This window comes from Gouania willdenowi, chromosome 9 (genome assembly GCF_900634775.1).
Source record: "Gouania willdenowi chromosome 9, fGouWil2.1, whole genome shotgun sequence".
NCBI classification, from domain to species: Eukaryota; Metazoa; Chordata; class Actinopteri; order Blenniiformes; family Gobiesocidae; genus Gouania; species Gouania willdenowi.
The window spans coordinates 33,002,775-33,021,367 of record NC_041052.1 but is presented as its reverse complement, the minus strand read 5'-3'; the positions used below and the strand labels follow the sequence as shown (position 1 = coordinate 33,021,367).

Here is an 18,593-nt window from a genome sequence, read left to right as displayed (position 1 = left end):
TGTTGTATATGAGTCACATTCTTTGGATTAAATCACTTTGATGATGATTTTATTTTATTTTTTTCCCAAAGTTTTGTGTTCACGCGCACATCAGCACTCTGATTGGTCACAGGAAGTGTCCGTCCCCCCGCGGGTCCGTGAACGCAGCATCCCGTGTCTGTGTGTGTGTCAGTCTGATCGGATTCAGTCGAGCTGAAGACAAACACACACACGCGCGCGCGCCTTCATCCTCCTCCTAATCATCTTCATCATCACCGACCTCTGCGGTGCACGAGGATGGAGGTGGAGAAGAGGACGCACGCGTTCGACTTCCAACCGGAGAGGAGCGGAGGGAGCAACTCCGTTAACGGTGAGCACACCGGGGTACACGCACGCACTCACCCACGGGGAGGTCCACAGCATGACGCACATTTGGACGAGAGCTCACACACACGAGCGCCGTGCGCTCACGTGATGATTTTGTTTATCTAATTAATCCAATTATTGATCCATAACTCTCTGTGCATGTGCGTCTGATTGATGCTCTAATTGGTTTGTGACGTAGTGACGTCAGTAATAGCCGAGCTTTGCTGAAAATGAGCTTTTGTTATCCCTGTGCACGTGTGTTTGTCAATTTGGGTTTCCACGTGCACGTGTCTTTGATGTTTGTGTGCACGTGTGCTCGTGCACAGCAATGTAGGCCTACGTGTGTGTGTGCGCGACAAACTGCACGTGAACAGTAAAGGTTAGTTTTAAATTGTGTGTGTGCGTGTGAAGAATGTGTGTGGAGGTCGTAAAAGGTGAACTTTTGAACTTGGGGACCGCGTGCGCTACGGAACCTTGCGTGTGGTTGTGTGTGACAGCCGTGCACGCGCTAAAGAAGGTGTGTGTGTTTTGTTTGATGAAGATGAGAACAGGAAAAAGGTGATACTTTTACAGGAAGGCGCGAGGTGTTTTTTATTTCCTGCCATGATTTAAATGACTACAAAATAACCCCACCCCTTTTACAGTGTATTTCCTCACGTGACACGTCATTGACCGACCCCTGACCCCTGAGGTAAACCCCACAATGCTTTGCAGCAGCCTCATTAAACATTCGAGTTGTTCAAAAACAGGCTCGGGCTTTTATTTTGTAGTGTTCCAGGCTTTCGCTGTGTAAATTATTATTTTTTCAACAAAAAAAGACAAATCAAATTTAAAGCAAGAATACAATAAAATCTGTTGAAATTGTATGTTTCAAGTTGATTAAATAACTATAGATTTTGTTTTGAAACCAGTGCCAAGGAGGAGCTTTGTTGATTTAATAATAATCATTAATTACATTTTTGCTTATCTGTAAAATTATTAACACAAAATTTTATTTTGTTAAACCCTTATCATACAAAACCAGTAAACAATTATTATGACTTGATGCTTTCTTCTTTAAATTATTCATATATATATATCGTAACAATTATAAATAGTAAATAGATTCTTTTTATTTATTATAATATTGATATATGTTCCTAAATCATATTTTATATATATGGGTTGGGGTTGACGACATCTTTTAAATTTAGTTTTATCGCTTCTGAGTACAATTTTAATCTAAAATACTCAAAAGATTCCTATCAATATCAAATGTATTTTTTAAAGAAAGTTTTTGTAAATCTTTGTTTTAAATACAATAATGTTAATTATTGGCATTCATATAGTTCTTTGTTAAAATCCTTGAAACCAAAAAAGTAGAAGTCGACCGATAAAGGATTATCAAAGGCCAATGCAGGTACTGATTGAAAAAATAAATAAAAATCAGCCGATGGCTGATGTCTAAAGCTGATATTTAAGGCCAATGTGTTTTTTTTTTTTTTTTTTAAAGCACATTGATTATGAAAGATAATTAAAACACTCATGTGATATAAATGTATGTATTAGAAATTAAATTAAATACACCAATAAAACTCTTAACATTTATTGAACTTTAACTATACCCGTACACAACCAAGTAAAACCATAATCCTTATCCTATTAAGGATATAATAGGATAAGGATATTTGATCAGGCACTATTATATTATATCCTTATCCTATTGGTTCCTACCTCTCCCATGCACATGCTATTTTTTATTATTATTAATTTTTTGTTGTTGTTGTATATTCATATATCTGAATGGATGTTTTTTATGTTCTTTCCTTTAATGACTAATCTAAAGTGCTAAATAGAAAAAAATAAAAGTCCATATATCGGTTGCCTTCTACAAAAAAGGTCTGAATATTGAATTGAATATTAAAATTATGTCTAAAAGCTAAACAGGAAGTGAATGTAATTTAATGAACAACAAGCTCTTGCTAGCCAGTCACAGGTATAAATGCTGAGAAGTAAGGGCACTCTGACTTCTAACTATACTGTAGAAGAAGTCTGAGAAAATGAATGAAATCCAAGCAGGACTTTGGTTTGTATTTTGAAGCTTCTCAGAGTGGTGCAATGAAAAATGTTGCTCCTGGACTGATTGAAGCCTGGTGGAGCAGCTGTGTTAGAAAAGCTGCTGCTGCAGATGTTGAGGCTGATTTCACGGAGCGAACACAAAGCTGCTCTCAGAGCAAAGCGTGTTTCCATCGATCAGCAGGAGCTCCTCCCCCTCCTCTTCCTCCTCGTCTTCATCCCGTGCTCGCCTTAATGGGATTACACCACAGGAGTGACAAGGCCGGAGGGAGAGCCCACAACATAGGACACACACGATGCATCTAAATAACACAATAAATGAGGAGATCAGACAAAAACACACAAAATGAATTAGATTAAAATAAAAAATGATAATAATAATAATTGTTATTATAAAACAAGACACGAAAAATGTCAAACAAAATAAGATGGAAATAATATAAAATCTGATATAAAATTGAAAGAAATGGGATGAAAATAAGATTTTTTAAAAGTATGAACAAAAATATGTATAAAATTATGGGGGGAAAAGGATGAAAATTAGATGAAATTAGACAAAAAAGTAATACAAGATGAAATTAAAAAGAAAATAATATTGAAGAAAAAAAGCTTCTTCTAGGCTCGATTAATGAGTTTATTAAATTCTCAGATTTTCAGTTTCACTTTATTTATAGAGCAGATAAAAAAAAAAAAAACAGGGTTACAAAGTGCTTTACAAATACTAATGACAATAAAAAGAAAACAAATGAGGAAATAAAGTGAGAAATTAAAAACGGAAAACGTGAGAAAAACAGAACATATGATAATAAAGATGTAATAAAGCAAAACTAAATAAAACAAAGTCCAGTTAAAATGGCACTGTAAAAACTAAAAGAAACAAAAGTCCTGGCTGTGATGCTGCCTGAAATAGATTAAAAAGTGCATTGATTAAAAATGTCTGCATTTCCGAAACTCTAGTAATCATTCGAATTATCTGAAATCGTGTCACTCGTGCTTAATACAGTTATTGACGTTGATTAATATTATTGTTCAATTTCTTTGCTAAGCTAACATTAGACCAACCATTTTACAGTGAAAAATATGTTGTAAATGTGAGATATTTGTCTAAAATGTGTGTGTGTGAGGGTTTAGTTTGTTTCATATTTCCATTTCAGAAGCTAAATCCATCTCATTGCCTCATATTACGTCAGATTTTGTATAAAACTTGACATTTCTAGCTCTCTAATCTCCCGCTTACTGAGATAAATTGTGTGCAAATGTGATATTTTATACATTATGTGAGGATCCGTTCACTGTCAGATTAAAATTTCGATTTTGTTTTAAAAAAGAAAAAACAAATACAAATGTTTAAAAATAATTATTCTCTCTGTTTCAAGAAGTGAATGAAAATCTGCGGCCTTAGGGTGGGTGGGTGGGTGGGTGTGTGTGTGCGTGTGCGCCAGCACGATCCTGATAAAAGAGCTTTGTCATCCCGGCGCTGTCTCTCTGAGGGGGGGAGGGGCCTGTGTGTGCATGTCCCTCGGGGCAGTGACGGGATGAATCCCCCGCTCTCTCACACACACTGACAGTGACACACGGCGTGATGAGGCAGCAGTACAGTAGAGGATGTGATCTATCACTGTGTTGTTGTTTAATGTGACAGAGCTCAGCAGGACGTCTGAATTCTTCAGTTTGTCCCCGGGGGCGAGACAAGTCAGGACAAACCAACGCAGAGCTTCATCTGTGAGTGTGTGTTGTGATGAACAAGGGGTTCACAGTCACCACTTGCAACAATGACGAGTTGAAGCGATACACCCTAGAGGTTCACTGCTGCATGGTTTGGTCACGAATCTGATGTAGTTTTAGTTTGTGTTGTCCCGCCCCCTTGCAGTGTGTGTGACAGACGAGTGTGTGTGTGTATGCTGAAAGAATGGCGTGAACACACACTCTACATCCACTGAAACAGTTCAAATGTGTGACCGGCCCCTTGTCGTTCTGCTTCAACCACACTGACCATGGTGTTATAGTTAGATTGGTGATCATGTCTCGATACTAACAGCGCAGTGTTCATCTCTTAATTGATATATCTATGGTTCATCTCCAGTTTTTTTTCCACGCCTGTTTCAATTGACAACTGTATTTGCTGCTACAGACACAAGTGCAGCCCCTCCCCTCAGCTGCAGCTGAACACTAAAAGGGTCCTATAAAGCCCGGAATTGACCAATGAAAACGGTTGAACGTGGAAATGGACAGATTCAACATGAAATGTCGTCACCATGAGGCAAGGAACATTTTTTTTTTTTTTACAGGGAAATGTTCCAGGGACCACTGATAAGGTGCACTGCCCTCCCCCCTCCTGCCCTGGCTGCATTAAACACTGCCTAAAACACATTACTGTCTAAAGTTGCCAAAAAAAAAAAAACTGCTCAAATCATTATTGACTCCTAAATCAGAGCCACCAGTGCCCGTTTAACATTTGCTGTGTCTGTGAAACTGCGTTAGTTTCTCATGTAGCACAGCGGCGCTCTGTGAAAACATGAGTCAGCTTTAATCAGCTTCACCTGCTCAGAGTGTTTGAACAACATTTAATCAGAGCTACAGAAGATCTGTGGATAACGTTGTTCTGTTGTTGTGGACGAGACCATCGATATGAGTTGAAGCGATACACCCTAGAGGTTAACTGCTGCTTGGTTTGGTCACAAATCAGATGTAGTTTTAGTTTGTTGTCCCGCTCTTTGCAGCATGTGTGACAGACGTGTGTGTGTGTGTGTATGCTGAAAGAATGGCACGAACACACTCGGAGTGTGACAATATCTCGATATGGCGATATATCGCGATATTTTTCCGCACAATCGATTATCGTTTTTTTTCCTTGAAGAGCACTGTTTACATTGGATGGTAATTATGGGTTACCGAGCAGAGGATGCACACAGGCAGCATTGGGGGCAGCTAAATGGCTGCAGGGGTCCTTGGGATCCTTAGGTAAATATCCGAGCAAATCGCCTGTATTAAATAGACGATGCGACTGATGTATGCGTTTCTCGGTTATGCAGATTATAATGAGTTAAAACAACACGGGCATGCCTGGGAGTCCAAGTGTGCAACAGTTGTAAAAGTACCAATTAAAAAACAACAGAAAAGCGTATCACTCTATAGGGGAGCAAAGTTCCATCATAGAGGACCACTGGTGAGAACCCTGTGTTATGTTGTGACATGTTTGATTGTAGGGACTGTAAATAAATGACATGCTTCAGTTGACCTATTTTTTTTTTTTTTATTGTGTTGTGATAAACGAGTTGTTCAAATTAGAGACGGTGGGTGTTATGGTTTGACTAGTAAGCGTGTTAAAATGAGAGAAAATAAGGCGAGGCATGGAGACGGTGAGGCTCTTTCTCTCTGGGTCACACTGTCATGTCAGCGGTCACTCCGTGTGTTTTTCCTGTTGGCTGTGAGATTCCTGCTGATGGAGATGGAGGAGGAGGAGGAAGGACAAACCAGGCTGTGAAAGCTAAGCTGCTCTTTAAAAGCTGTTCACACACACACACACACACACACACACACACACACACACACACACACACACACACACACACACACACATGTTTGTTTTCTTCCTCCCTCGCCCTCTTTTGTTCCTTTTTTCTTGAGCGTTCCTCCTTTCTTCCTAACCCTCCCCCATCTACACTTCTTTCTTCCCCCTCATCCTCTTTTCTTCCTCATTTCCTCATTCCTTCTTCCTCCCCTGTCATCCTTTCTTCTCTTCCTCCTTCCTTTTCTTTCCTCCTTCTCCTCGTCCTCCTGTCTTTCCTCGTCCACACTTGCTTCTTTCTTCCTCCCATCTTCATCCTCCTGTCCTCTCTCCTCCACCTTCCTCCCCTGCTGTCCACGAGCAGCTGTCGTTCACTGGGAGTCGAACCCTCACCCTCCACTCAGGGATTGAGCAGAGGCTGTAAATACTTTGTAGGGTTTAGACTGAGGTCACACACACACACACACACACACACACACACACACACACACACACACACACACACACACACACACACACACACACACACACACACACACACACACACACACACAGACCAGCTGGTGTTAAGGCTGGACTGGTGATCATGTTTCCTTGTGACAGATGCTGTGTAAACTGTAGTAAATGAATGTCAGGGTTCAACATTAAAGAGTCACCAGATATAATGATGTCCAGTGGAAGTGTAAACTGCTCTGTGCAACACGTGCTGAACTTGAGCGCTGCTGGTGGGCCGGCGGCAGCAGCGGCAATGGGGGTGTGGTCAGAGGTCAGGTCAGTGGGGTGGGGGTGGCGGGGGTGGTGCTCCTGTCAGTCAGAGACGATTGAGTTCCTTCACAATTTGTTGAACGTGACGTTGAGTTGATGGGAATGAAATGTTTCCTTCTTCCTCATGTGTTTACATAACGTTGGGCTCCTCCTCTTTTTTCTCGTCTTTATTTGTTTTCTCCGTAATCATTTTTCCTGTCATGTTCCTCGTTTTTTCCTCATTTGTTCTCATGACTTTTCCCACTAATATTTTTATTTTCAGTCTTTTTCTTCCTCATCCTCTCTCTCTCCTTTAACTCCTTCCTCATCTTCTACCTTTTCTTCTTTCATTTTCTTCTCCTCATTTTTTGCCTTTTTCCCCTGTTTTACTCTTTTCTTTCCTTTCATTTTTAATTTCCTTTCTCCTCTCCCTCTATTGTTTCCTTCCTCTCATCTCCTTTGTCGCCTTTTTCTATTTTTTCTGTTTTTTTGTTCTCTTTCCTTTCTCTCTCCTTGCCTTTTTATTTTATTGTCTTTGTCTTTATTTTGTCTTCTTTTTCTTCATATTGTCTAGGGCCCTATTTTACTTCTTTTTTTTTTTCTCCCAAATTCCGTGTTTCCCACATTTATTTTTTTAAATTCTGTTTTTTTTTTAGAAATATTATTAAATTTTTACAGAAAATATTGTTTAACTAGTGTGAGGAAACAGAATCAATACTAATAAAAAAAAAAAAAGTATGTCAAAAATAGAGTAAATTAAAGTTAAGCGGGCACTGGTGGCTCTGTATTTAGGAGGCAGTGATGATTTGTGTAGTTTTTAGGTGGTTTAGGTGGTGTTTGAAGCGGCAGGGACAGGAGAGGGGAGGGTGATGCACCTAATGAGCGGTCCCCAGAAATATTTCCCCAGTAAAAGAAAAAAAAAAGAACATTGCCTCACAGTGACGACGTTGTGTGCCGATTCTGTCAATTCCTGCGTTCAACAGTGAATTCCCTTTTCATTGGTCGATTCGTTACATGGATTTTCTAGGGCCCTACTTGTCCCTCATCCCTTGTCTTTTCTTCCTCCTTTAACTAACTATAACCTTTTGTTTCTTATTTTTTAACATTGGATATTTAATATTTGTCTTTTTCTGTCTTCTTTGTGCTATCTCATCTTCTCTTTCTCTCTCCTTTTAACGTCTTCCTCATCTTCCACCTTTTTTCTTTCATTTTCTTCTCTTTGTGTTATTGTTTTTCCCCTACATTTCTCTTGTCCTTCCTTTCATCTTTCTTCCTTCATCTTCTTTTGTCTTTTTTTTCTGTCTTTTGTCTCCTTCCTCTATCTTTTCCTTCCTCATCTTTTTGTTTTTTTTGTTTTTTGTCGTTTTTGGTCTTATTCCTTTTTGTCTCCTTCCTCTATCTTTTCCTTCCTCATCTTTTTGTTTTTTGTCTCTTTGCCTAACTTTTTCCTCTCTTCCTTCCTTCTTCCTCTTGTTTTTGTCTATTTGCTGTCTTTTTGTTCTCGTTACTTTCTCTCTTCTTGCCTTTTTTATTTTATTGTCTTCTGTCATTTTTCTTTTCTTGTCCCTCATCCCTTGTTTTTTCTTCCTCCTTTCACTAACTGTATCCTTTTGTTTCCTCTTTTTTAAACATTGTATCCTCTGTCAATTGTTTTTTTTTTTTTTTTTTTACAATAGTTTGATATTTATTATCTTTTTAAAAATCTATTCTGATTTTCCCATATTTCTATTTTTGAATACTTGTAATTTCCGTTATCGTTTTTAAATTTTCCTTTTTTAATGTTTTTGTAATTTTTTTCCTCTTTTTGTTTTTCAATTCACCTAATTTTTTACCACTTTTACCTCATTTTCGTGTTCTTGTCCTTTTTCCTTCCTTTTTTCTTTCCACATCAAGATCAAAAACAAACTTCTCTGTTCTCATGGTGTCTGTGGAGAGCTCACGTATGTTTCAGGCTTTCATGAACGTATGTACGTACGTGTGTGTGTGTGACCTACTCATGCAGAACCAAAGCCATCTGTGACTGAGTGATACAGGAGCGCCGTGAACATCAGGGACAGATTCCTGAGCTGTGTGTGTTGTACATTCAATCTGTGGAGTGTAAATCTGAACTTTGCTGCCTGTTACGCAGCATATGGTGCTTTGGGAGGAATGTGGGCAGAGCTTTGTGGAACTGCTGTGGACCAAACGCACGTTTTTACGTTTTTGTTTCTGAACCAATCGACTGTCGGGAGAATTCAGATCAATTTCCATCGATCATGACCTTAATACTCCGCATTCACTTTGAATGTTGTGTGTGCGCGTACTGTTGTGGTGCTGTAACTGGGAGGATACATAGTCTCTGGTTTTTGGTGATTTTGGAAAACGAACATGAAACTCGGAATTCACGTTCAGAAACTGAGAAAGCAATCTGAACTCACTTTTTCACCTTTAATTTAACCCATACTAGGAGTTCGCACAACCTAAAATTGTATTTTTGCTCATTCTGATGTAATTTATTAGAGTATCTCCATCCAAATACTTTACATCCCTAGAATCTTTACAACCTAAGCTAAAAGGTTTACACATACGGTATAAATACACCATAAATGGTAGTTAAAGGTGTTAAATTTGTGTTATATACACTATATTTAGTGTATATAACACAACACTACATTTCTACGATATGAACCAAAACCCATATCTCGATATTTTTTCTCAAAGTGCCGATATATGATATACATTTCCATATTTTTTAACGCAATAAAGACCAGAAATTCAATTATGGGTTAAATTTGTTGATGTAAAGGGACATCACTGAAATGGATGCACTTGAGGTAGCTTGCTGACTGTGAATGTAAACCTACGAGACACGGACAAAAAGCTGGAATAAAAAGAACTAAAGGACAACACAGACTGAGTTATTCTTAGTTAGCCAGGCATAACAGTTCGAGCACTGATTAGGGGAAGATGATTAAAGCTGATCACGTTTTCATGGAGCACCGCTGCGCTACTCGAAGCACGGACAGAGCTTTCAGGGGGGAGGGCAGTTCACTTAATAAACGGTCCCAGGAAACATTTTGAAATGAAATCTGCATTAACTGGCTAGTTGGCTAAACTAGCATGTACTCAATAGGATCATGTGTGCGCTAAGTTAATGCGTAAAGGGGTCCCCTGATGGCTAGGTTTCTTTTGCTAGTTACTGTGACTTTGAAAAGTTGTTTACAATGTGTCGTTTTTCATGGGAAAAATGAGGTGCGTCCCTGGGACGCATGGATAGTGGATTTACTGCGTTCTTTCAGATTTGTATGCGTCAGGGACGTGTACCTAGCAACATCACTGCCTTCCCTTTAATGCACTTTAGCTTTTTTTGGAAATGCGTGTTTTGTTTTATTTGAAGGCCTGATGTAAATGAAAAACTTTGTTGTGCTTTTTTTGAAAAGCAAAGGCTACTGGAATATTTATGGTTAAGGTTATTTATGCACTATTTAAAAAAAATAGTGAAAAACTTAACCTTATTCCGTATTTGGCAAGTACCAGAGCGTGTCTTGGAGATGCGTGTGCGTCATTGATCGCTGCCTTAATCCCATCCAAATGATGATCTTTATAACACAGACCGAACACCGTCATGACGTAGTAAAAAGCCTCTCTGTGAAACGTGCACTGACGGACTGAAACCAGATTCTGCTGCTGAGGTGCAGCGTGGTTGCCGTGTTGATGGAGGGCTACACATGATGTAACGACAGTGTTGGCATGACAAAGAAACATAAAACACACTGCTTAGAAAAAGCTTTAGTGGTCAGATGTTTGAAAATACAGCCACTCCGTGAGTCCACGTTTCCAGACAAGAGCACTCGTCATCATGACGTCCTGTTCTCATATTTTGCTCATAATCTCATTTAAAATCATGTGCTACGTAGTCAGACTGAGAATGTAATCTCTGACATGGACCAAGCCTTCACTTCTATAATTTGGGACCATATCAAACATTTCCATGACTGAGTGTCTAACAAGTGAAGAAACAGACACGTGAAACAACACAATCTGACGTGATTTCAGTGTATTGTATAAGTTAAGATAAGAAGTTTTTATTGTCACTATACAAATACAATGAAATACTAACCCAAGGGGTGTTGCGCCACATTTCGGGCCCTGGGTAGTTAATTTCAATTAAAATAATATATTGTCTAAAAAAGATGTGTTAAAGCTCATCTCTGAAGAATTGAGTAAACAGTTCTCTCTCTCCCTCTCCTTTCTTTCCTTGCGTTTTTGCCAACCTGGATTTCCTTTCTTGAAAAAAGACATGGTTTCCTGCTGTTTATCTCCCGCTCCTTGTGACAGCCACAGTTCAGCACATGTGGGTCGTACCATTTGCACTGTTATAAAGGGGGTGTTAGCTGGACCCTGATACAGCATGAATAATTGTTTTTAGTGCAAAACTGTGCTTAAAGCTGATATCCTGAGTTTCTGAGAGGGCGTCTCGATGTCCCGCCCTAAACAGCCTCACTTCCTCCCACTGCCTCTGCAATCTACCAGAAGCCACGCCTCTACTTTTCTGGACGCGCATCGCAGAACATAACAAGGTCGCATTGTGAGTCGCATTGATATAGGTCTATGGATCAGGTCAGAGCCAAAATCATATTTACCTGTTTACTGTTGTGACGCACTTTGATTGACAGACTGAAAAACACTCTCTCCTGCGTTCACACTGGATGCGTCACAAAATGTCTGTACGTCCAGATTACACACAGTCAATGGATAGATGCGTCCCAGTTGCGAAATCTTTCCAGTGCGACAGTGCGGTCCGATTTTGCGCATATCCGCACATCCACAAGAGTTGAAAATATTGAACTCCTGCGACTGTTTTACATGACAAAAGCCAGTCAGAGTCTTTGTTGACGATGACGTCAGGCCGTCAAAACGGACACCGGTCTGTTCACCCATTCAACCATGGAGTAGAAGCTGTGTGACCACCTGGAGCTGTATGACACAGCTTTTATAACCGGGACCAGACTAGGAAGGATTTGGTGTGGAGTAGAATCAGCGAGGAGGTAGTAGCAGGTACAACTTCTCTCTGTAGTTTTCATCTTTGAAAGTCAGCACTGAGCTAGGATAGCATTAGCCGCTAATCACACTGGATTTTTTCACTGGTGGTTTATGTTTATGAGAGGAGAAAAAGGAGCGCAGCTCCTCGCTTCAGCAGGCAGTGAAACTGACCGAGTTGGATGTGTCGCTGATGGGCGGGGCTTTGCTTCAAACATGCGTATGAAGCGAATGGAGACATTTTTTGATCCTGTGAACCCTGCGGTATGTTTCGTGTGGCAGATGCAGAAGACTCATTCGGTGTGAACGCACCATAAGTCGAAGCCTATTGGCTGGGCTCAGTCGGCAATCGTTTCCAATTGTATAGGGATTTATAGGATGAAGGAGGGACTTGTATATATATTAATGTATATGAATGACCACCGGCAGTAGACCATAGTAAAAGACTAGTTGGGTATTTTTTCGCATTTCAAAAGAATCATACATGCACAGATTTCTCAGAAACTCCGAATATCAGCTTTAACAACCAGCTTATTTTCCACACATTCCAATATAAATAATCTTAACATGTTTAAAATGGATTTTTGTACATAAATATAAAATGGACTTCTGAGGGCCTTCCCTGCCTTGGACCCTGGGTACTCGGTACCCTTTACAACCCCCCAGTCCGAGGCCCTTGTCTAACCCTCCCTCATCTAAAGCATATCATACTTGTAAAACTAATAATGGGAGTTGACTCTCTTAACTTATTTATTATGTTTGGTATGATTTCAGGAAGTTTAATTGCAGTACAGTCATGTAAACAGGGAAAAACGAGGAAATGTAATTGAGGAAGTTAGAGGCTCTACACATACAGTATGGAGGATAGAAGAGCGGAGCAGACCAGGAGTCGTGTTGTTGTTGTGATGAGGCTGACGGCTCCTTCAGTGTGGGAGGTTTCAGGGGTCAAAGGTTAAAGATGCTGCCTCTCTTTGTGTGAACACAAAGCCTCGCCGACCTCGAGCTTCGACGGTCGATACGCTCAACATTCCTCTCTCTGATGCTCCATTATCGGCCAGCCTCACTGCAGCCTTGGAGCGTGTGCGCGCGCACACAACCAAATCCCCCATGAAGGCACATTAACGTGCAGCTGTTTAAAATAAAAGAAACATCTTTCAGGTTTCTTTTCTTAGTGTCGGTGCAGCGACCGGTTCATATTCCCTCAAAAGCATTTTTTTTAAAATTCAACAGGCTTTAATTTTGAAGGAAACCTCTACACAACTCTTCACACGTTCTTGAATACACACAAACACACGGTGTGTTTAAGGTCGTTGTGCTTTTCAGGCGTTTCTAATCACTGCAAACGTTTCCCTTTGATTTTGCTCTTTTTTTTTCTGTCCATATGTTTGAGGAACACGGTGTGAACAGTTATTACAGTATGAACAGGGTCAAACTGATGTTTAGTTTCCACTATTTTTACAATTTTACAATGACCATAAAAAGCTGTAAATGGACTGATATGTGGACGTGGGGCAGTGAGGAGGACACTTCATGTAGTAAAGGAAACTTATCACTTGAAACACGGACATTTCCCTGAAACCTAACGTGAGTATAGACTAGGCCCCCAGGCTGCCACTGAGGCCAGCCTGGGGGCCTGGTCCCTGGGGGTGAACCTTAACCCTAACATTAGGGTTAGGGTTAACCTTACACCCCGGGGTGGTGTTTAGCTCAGTGGGTAGAGCGCCCGCCCCATGTACAGAGGCTATAGTTCCTCACCTGCAGCGGGTCCAGGTTCGATTCCCGGCCTGGGACCCCTTCCTGCGTGTCATTCCCTGCTCTCTCTGACCCCCTTCCTGTCAAGCAACTGTCATATAAAGGCCACTAGAGCCAAAAAAATCCTTTTAAAAAAAAAAAAAACCTTACACCCCAACCCTAACTCAGCCTGGCGGCCCCGTCCCATCCAGGGCACCAGGGGTGCTCCTTGCTACCACTGAGGCCAGCCTGTGCCTGCGAGAAGCCAAAGAGTGCAAGGCGGTGAAGAAAAAAAAAAAAGAGCTCATTTTTGGGAAAACGGGGCACCAGCGGACACCTTCACTGCTTGTTCTGATTGTCTGATGGGCACTCTCATCAGCCAATAGGCTGCGGCCTATGTTAAGTTGTGGCATTTGTGTGGATTTTTCTTAGAAAATTGCTAAATTGTTGTAATCTTATTTTTGTAATCACTGAGTGTAATGATCAAAATCATACAGTATTCAAATTTTGATTAAGTGCACAGCCTCAGTCAGTACCAAACATGCTAAATGTTTCTAATATAGTCAACTGTTGTTAATTTTACATTTTTCAGATGACTCACTAAAGCTGGGAGCGTTTCTCTGATATGTCTGTTTGCTTCACTTGTCAGACACTCAGCCTCCCGTTTTAAAGGAAAACGACAGTGGGGAAAAAAACATGGAAGTTAGATATTCTTTTGTGTCATATTGGCACCAGATTTTGAATTAAAAAAAGTGTTGTTATTGCTTTTTTTCCTTTCAGAATGTGTTTTCTATCCATTTTCTGTGATGATGGAAATTTGAAGGCTCTGCTTTTGGGTCGTTCCATGTCATTTTAACACATTTTCAGGATATTCTACGCATGGTCGTTTAATTTAACCAATTGTTCTGTGATTATTCAACAGGCTCACTGTACATTTTTAGTTTGATTGGATGAATAGTTTCTGCGATATGGATGTAGTGAGGGGGTATGTGTTGATCGTGTGTGTGTGTTTTCTTTTTTTTTTTTTTTTTTTTTTTTTTTTTTTTTTTTTTTTTTTCTTTTCACCTTGTTTGCACATGCTGTTGAAGGTTAACACTACAAGAAGTGCAATCTTTTAACAGCAATGCATATTTTATTATTGCAATTAAATAAATGAATTTATTTCATTGCATAATTGTGACCATCACCAGCCCTCCCTAGGGAAGGGTAAATACTTTATTAAAGGGAGGATGTAAAAGAGAGAGGGCAGTGTTACACCAGGGTGAGGGGGGTGGGGGGGGGGAGTTAGCAGGGAGGAGGGATACAAGATAGGAAAACGAATGGGTGGGGAATAATCAATAAGTTTCAAGTGATGTGATGTGAAATTGTGGTTGTGTATATTGTGCTTATTGTTGTGTTATCAAGCCAGTCTGGTGACCAGTGTGCGGCTTAGGAATAATGATGGTGGCTGTGAGCAGAGGAGGAAGTGAGTGGAAGTTACATAAAACAGGTATTTGGGAACAACGTGTCTATGGTTGAGCCCAGTATGAGTGTTATCCCACAGCCCGAGGCCAGTGCGTCCATGACAAATGTGATTCCAAGAGCCGCTACTGCAAAACCCATAAGCCGCCCCCGGGCCCGAAGAAGCAGTCGGGCCAGCAGAAAGAGCGAGAGATCTAGGGGCCCCCGGCGACCACCCCACGGCCAAGCAGCCCCCCGAACGCCCCCAAGGTCCCAAGCCGAGAGGCTGCCATTGCCCCCCCCATACACACCCGAAAAGCCCCCAAGGAGCCAAGGACCCAGCGCACCACGCCACCGACTCCAACCCCCAACCCCCAGGCCCCCCAGCCCCCCACCCCCCCACCACCACCCACACCCCCGCGCCCAGCCCCCCGAGGGGAGGGCCCAGAGAGCCCCCCGCCCGAGACCCCAGCGGAGGAGCCAAAGCCCACGCCCAGCAGACGACCAGAGCCACGCCGAACGGGCAGCCGGCGGGCCCCCGCCGGTGAGCCCAGAGCCAGCAAGGACCCGACCCCAGGCCAGGAGGACCCGGAATGGATGCAGCACCAGGAGCAGCCCGCCCAGGGCGAACGACCACACCCCAAGCCGCATAAGGCACCAGGGGGCCGCTGGGAGTCCCCCCGCCGGTCCCGAGGCACCCCAACCTAGCCCCCCCGGGCGCCTCAGATGCCGATGCCGCCCGCGCCACGAGCTTCAGTTCTTTAAAGCCAGCATACCTTCTGGTGCGGCCCCTGTTTGGGCAGTCCCCCGTGAGGCAGAGTGTCGGGGTTAAATTAGGGGGCCACATCCCGGCGGGGCGGTCTGGCTTGGCCTCTGGAGGGGGCCCTGGCTTTAAAGAAGTGTGTGTGTTTTCTGATTTATGAATGAACAGCTTTGGTATAAAGACCCACAGTGAAGTGGTGAAAAGAAAGAATGACACGATGTAAACAATGTTTAATTTGAAGCGCATTTCAACCCTCCTAAAACGATGTGTTGATGTTTGGCTGCTTTAAATTGTCTCGGTTTGCATTCAAGGTTGACATTTAATTAATGTTATAATGATTATGGATTTATATGAATGTATTTTGAAGGAAAAACACAAAAAAAGAGAATATGTAGAACAAGATAAAATGTGTTCTACATATCAAACCCACACCCCCTTAACACCGGGAGAGAAAAAGCTACACGCAGTTATAAACTAATGAAAATAGTAAAAAAAAAATATATATATATGTTATTTTATTGGATTTCAGAAGAAGAACCAATGCATATCTGCAACTAATGATTTCTTCTAACTTTGAGGGGCTGGCATATCCAACATATAGCATGTATAGCAGATCTTTTTCTATATTTTGGGAGAGTGGGTGGAGCTGTATCACTATACATTTATTTATACATTTCAGTTTCCTATGTGGTGTAGTTCCTGAGGTATTTGAAGCTTAAAATGGAAGAAAAATAGTAAAAATCGACACACATCCTCCCACTAAATTGGCCATATCTCAATCAAGGATTTATCTAATCAAACTCAAAATGTACAGTGTGCCTATTGAAGAACTAAAGAACAATTGGTAAAAAAAATAAATAAAATAGATTAATATAATGCGAAAATGTTCCTGTTCAAGGTCCCAAGATTAAAGTACTGAATGACTTTGTTAGAGGATGATAGTTTATGTAACCTCTAAAATAAGAACATGCATTATTGGAAATATTAGGGACAGTAGTTTGTAATCTTCAATCTTCCTTGAAAATGAAAAAGTCCCGACTCACACGTTGTAAAACATGGTACTTTATTTTGCCGTCGTCTTATGTTTTGATGTTTTTAAACATAGTCTGTTTGCTTTTTTTTTGGTGAAGATTAAACAAAGCAAACCTGATCCACAGCCTGTGGCCAGTTCATATTTCCCTCCTCGTTTTCTCCTCTTCGCAACCATCTGCACACACACGGGGGTTGAAGTGTGTGTGTGTGTGTGTGTGTGTGTGTGTGTGTGTGTGTGTGTGTGTGTGTGTGTGTGTGTGTGTGTGTGTGTGTGTGTGTGTGTGTGTGTGTGTGTGTGTGTGTGTGTGTGTGTGTGTGTGTGTGTGTGTGTGTGTGTGTGTGTGTGTGTGTGTGTGTGTGTGTGTGTGTGTGGACCCTGCGATCAGCAGCTGTAGACCTTTGACCCGACACACGCCAGCTGCCCTCCAGTCAACACCAGCATATGTTCTCCCTGGAGCGCGCACACACACACACACGTGCCCCCATAGCCCCCCCCATCACGCTTGTATTGACGTGCAACAAATGTCTGTGTGCCGCCGACCTACACGTCTCAAGCCTAAATGAGAGACACACACACACACAGTTTCAGAGTTTACGAACGCCTACGTTTGGTTTGTTGATGTTTCACTGATGCTCCTCATACATTTCTGTTGTGGTTTAAAAATGTTTTTTCTTTCTGAATCCAACAATGTTTGGTTTTTGCTTCCCTGCTGAATGTATTTATTTACTGTATTTATCTTTTTCTATTATAATTTTTTGATTATCTCATATTTAGTCTTATTTATTGTGTCTCTTATTTATTTATTCATTTTATTATGCTTCTATTATTTATTTATTTTATTTAGATGTGGGTCTTTGCCATTTTATGTATTTAGATTTGGGCCTCAGATGTTTTGCTTCAGACAATTTATTTATATATTTATCAATATTTTATTTATGTATTTATTTATTCATTTATTTATTATGTATGTCTTATTAATTGTTTACTTTATTTATCTATGTATGTATTTATGTACTTATGTATATATATATATATCTATTTAAATGTGGGTCTCAGATCAAAATTTGAGTTTGAAAGCTTTTATAAAAGTTGTAATAAACTGAATTTGAACTTCTCTTTCTCTTTCTCTCTCTTTCTCTCTCTCACTCTCTCTCTCTCTCTCTCTTTCTCTCTCTCTCTCTCTCTCTCAGCGTTCATGGGCGAACTTCCGTTAGAGCCGGAAAACAACGGTGGTCCTGGAGGTCAGTGCTGCGTCCCTTATCTGTCCACACACAGTGTAGAATGAATTATTTATTCCATTGACATGAATAAGGTTTTTAACCTGTGTAATAATAACAATACTAATATTATAAAAAATAGCTGACATTTCTGTCTGCAGGCAGGGTCAGTTTAAAACAGGAGGAGCAACGTGTGCCTTACATTCATAGCTAATGTTTTTGTGCGGACCGGGGCTTCGGTGTGTGCACGGCCTTGTATAGATCCAGGCCCAGTGGTTGGGAACCATGGATTAAAGCACTTTGTTCAGTCAGGAGAGTGAGGCCTGACGTACGTTTTCAGACATCAGATGGACTGATGGCTCGGGGTGGGAACCTCTGGGTGCTTCACGATACGATATGCGATACAAAGCTCACAATAACGATTATCTCACGATATGACGATACTGCGATTATTGATATATTGGTCAGAAATCAATCTACAATAATCTATGACATAAGAAGAAAAAAAGATGAAGTGAAAAAATACAATTTTTATTTTATATTTCTGAAAGACAATAAATTGAAAAAGTGTTCTATGAACAGTGACATTATTGTAGTGCAACGTTTCTGTAAATAAGTGTCAACATACCAATGTAAACTAATAAGTATCTCCAATAGTGCTTTCTGTAAACAAAAAATAGGGTCTTTATTACCAGTGACACCATTATAGTGCAATATTCCAATAAACAGTGACAACAT

General features: G+C 40.8%; 1 protein-coding gene across 2 annotated transcripts in view; it reads left to right on the top strand.

The window, feature by feature from the left end:
- The first annotated feature begins 214 nt into the window (after positions 1 to 214).
- nr6a1a (nuclear receptor subfamily 6, group A, member 1a) overlaps positions 215 to 18,593 on the top strand; it is a 118,168-nt gene continuing 99,789 nt past the window's right edge. For both annotated transcript variants that reach the window (XM_028458434.1, XM_028458432.1), the window contains exons 1-2: positions 215 to 349; positions 17,829 to 17,879. In XM_028458434.1, the coding sequence (XP_028314235.1) occupies positions 277 to 349; positions 17,829 to 17,879 (124 nt within the window). In that variant the 5' untranslated portion in view covers positions 215 to 276. The remainder of the gene's footprint in view (positions 350 to 17,828; positions 17,880 to 18,593) is intronic.